The sequence below is a fragment of the Halyomorpha halys genome, unplaced genomic scaffold, assembly GCF_000696795.3.
Source record: "Halyomorpha halys isolate HHAL.00 unplaced genomic scaffold, Hhal_1.1 Scaffold436.1, whole genome shotgun sequence".
Lineage (NCBI taxonomy): Eukaryota > Metazoa > Arthropoda > Insecta > Hemiptera > Pentatomidae > Halyomorpha > Halyomorpha halys.
In genome coordinates this window covers 425,994-428,076 of record NW_027107600.1, presented here as the reverse complement: position 1 = coordinate 428,076, position 2,083 = coordinate 425,994, and the positions used below count along the sequence as shown (strand labels likewise).

Below are 2,083 nucleotides of genomic sequence, written 5' to 3'. Positions count from 1 at the left end.
GGCCAGGAGACAACCTTAAATATTGATGTCATGTTCTTTAAAAAATTGATGTCATGTTCTTATATCTTAGTTTATAAAAGTTTTATAACTGTTATAAATGATGTTTGTAAGTGGAATAAGAGAAGATTGTTTGTGTGAAAAAGTTTTAAATTTACGATATAAATAAATATATATATAACATGGGCAATTAGCCTGCAGAAAAGTTTTTAAAGAACATGAGATCAATATTTAAGGTTGTCTCCTTGAGAATGGCCTGAGGGCTGAAACGTAGGAGAGTTTCTGAAAATAAAAATTGAGAGCTTATTGGATCAAAATTGTGTGTGTTAATAATAAAATAAACCACTCTCAATCATTATAATAAATCATTAATCTAAAATAATTATATAAACAGTGATATATATTTGGTAAAATGTCATATTTGAACAGTTTAGTTTACCTGGTTTTCTGTATACAACGAGTATGTAAAGAAGAAAGAAAACACCAAATGTAATAAGGGAGGTCCTCCAATCAATCAGAAACATGATTACCACGCATGCGAAAAATCCAATCATTGACAGCCAAATGTTGTAGTACTGTTAAAAAAATATGTAAGCATATATATCCGAAAATAGATAGAAATGTTTTATTTTATCTATGCAATATATAACTATATGAAAAATGTATTTACTTTAAAAGTAGGCCTCCAGCCGAGCGGCTTGATGAGTTCAGCATGGAAATTGCAGAAATTGATAAGAGCATAAGATGCAAGATAGAAGTTGGAAATCAAAGGAGCTATAGCATTCAAGTCAGCTGAAATTAATTTTTTAAAAAAATTAATGATAATAATCAAATAAAATATTCATAAACTTGTTTCATTATATGTGTTCCTGTTGTAACGATAAAGATGACTCTTTAGATACGCTCTTTATTTGTCAAAAACTTTATAAATAATCTTTTTACTTTCTTGAAACTGGTTATTATTGTTTAAATTAATTTAATTGAATCCAAATTAAAGTCTCAAAACATTCTTTATTTTCTTAAAAGTTCAACGTTTTGGCTAATTCGACCATCCTCAAGGACAATCTTAAAAACCAATTTACACTCACATAAATTATTTAAAAATTTGTTAGCAGGCTATACTGCTCAGGTCACTAGTTTGAGTCAAAATTATCCTATTTTTTCACTTCATCAATCAATTTAACTCTATTACACCCTGCTATCATAACATAAAGGATGTTTTGAGACTTTAATTTGGATATAATTGATTTTATTAGGGGTATTCATGATGTGTTAAATGTTATAAGTATAGGATTTGAGCAGCCTTATTTAAAGTCATGTTAAATGTATAAGAGCTCCTAGCAGATTTTTGAGCAGCTGGTTTTATAATCTTTCCTTCCAAAAACTTCATGTTATTGTTTCTTTATAAGTTTTCACTAAAGCAGTTTATTAAAACAAGTCTAAAGTGAGTGAAAGGTGGAATTTGTGTAAAAGTTTGGCTTCTGAGTGCCTTGTTGATTTTTTAACTTACGAGGAACAGAATTAAGAAGAGCTAATTGACAACTGTCGTTACATTATTATTATTGTCATCCATTGCTTTATTTGTTATAAAAACATCCAAAACAATCAAAACATAAACTATGAGCAAATTAACCTAACATAACAAACAAAATAGTGACAAGCTCAGCTGGTCTGTTGCGTAATGTCATTCTCCATTTAACAAACCTAATAACTGACTCTCACCCATGTTATATGTTGTTATCATTTTAACATGGTGAAAGAAGGAAATATTTCTCCACTTAACATAAGTTTTTCTATTTAACACGCTTTAACATGTTAAAATAAATATCATGAATATCTCTATTATACAATATTTATGAACTTTTTAAGTACAGTGTAACATGTATAACTGGGATCTCAAGGGATCTAGGATTTTTTTGTAAATTGAAAAGGTATTTCATAAATTAGATTTTCTAAATGAGCTGATTTAAAATGACAATTGCTTTATTTATAGAGGGGCCTACTAAGAGAGGTTGAAATGTACCATTTTTTATTTATAGAGGTGAAAATATAAAAAAGGTAGACTAAGGTACATTAAACTCCTTTC

General features: G+C 28.3%; 1 protein-coding gene across 1 annotated transcript in view; it reads right to left on the bottom strand.

The window, feature by feature from the left end:
- Window positions 1-2,083, bottom strand: part of NKCC (sodium potassium chloride cotransporter) — a gene marked incomplete in the record, with an annotated part of 126,193 nt that overhangs the window by 9,714 nt on the left and 114,396 nt on the right. The window contains 2 exon segments of the mRNA XM_067045987.1: window positions 437-572; window positions 668-789. Coding sequence (XP_066902088.1) covers window positions 437-572; window positions 668-789 — 258 coding nt within the window.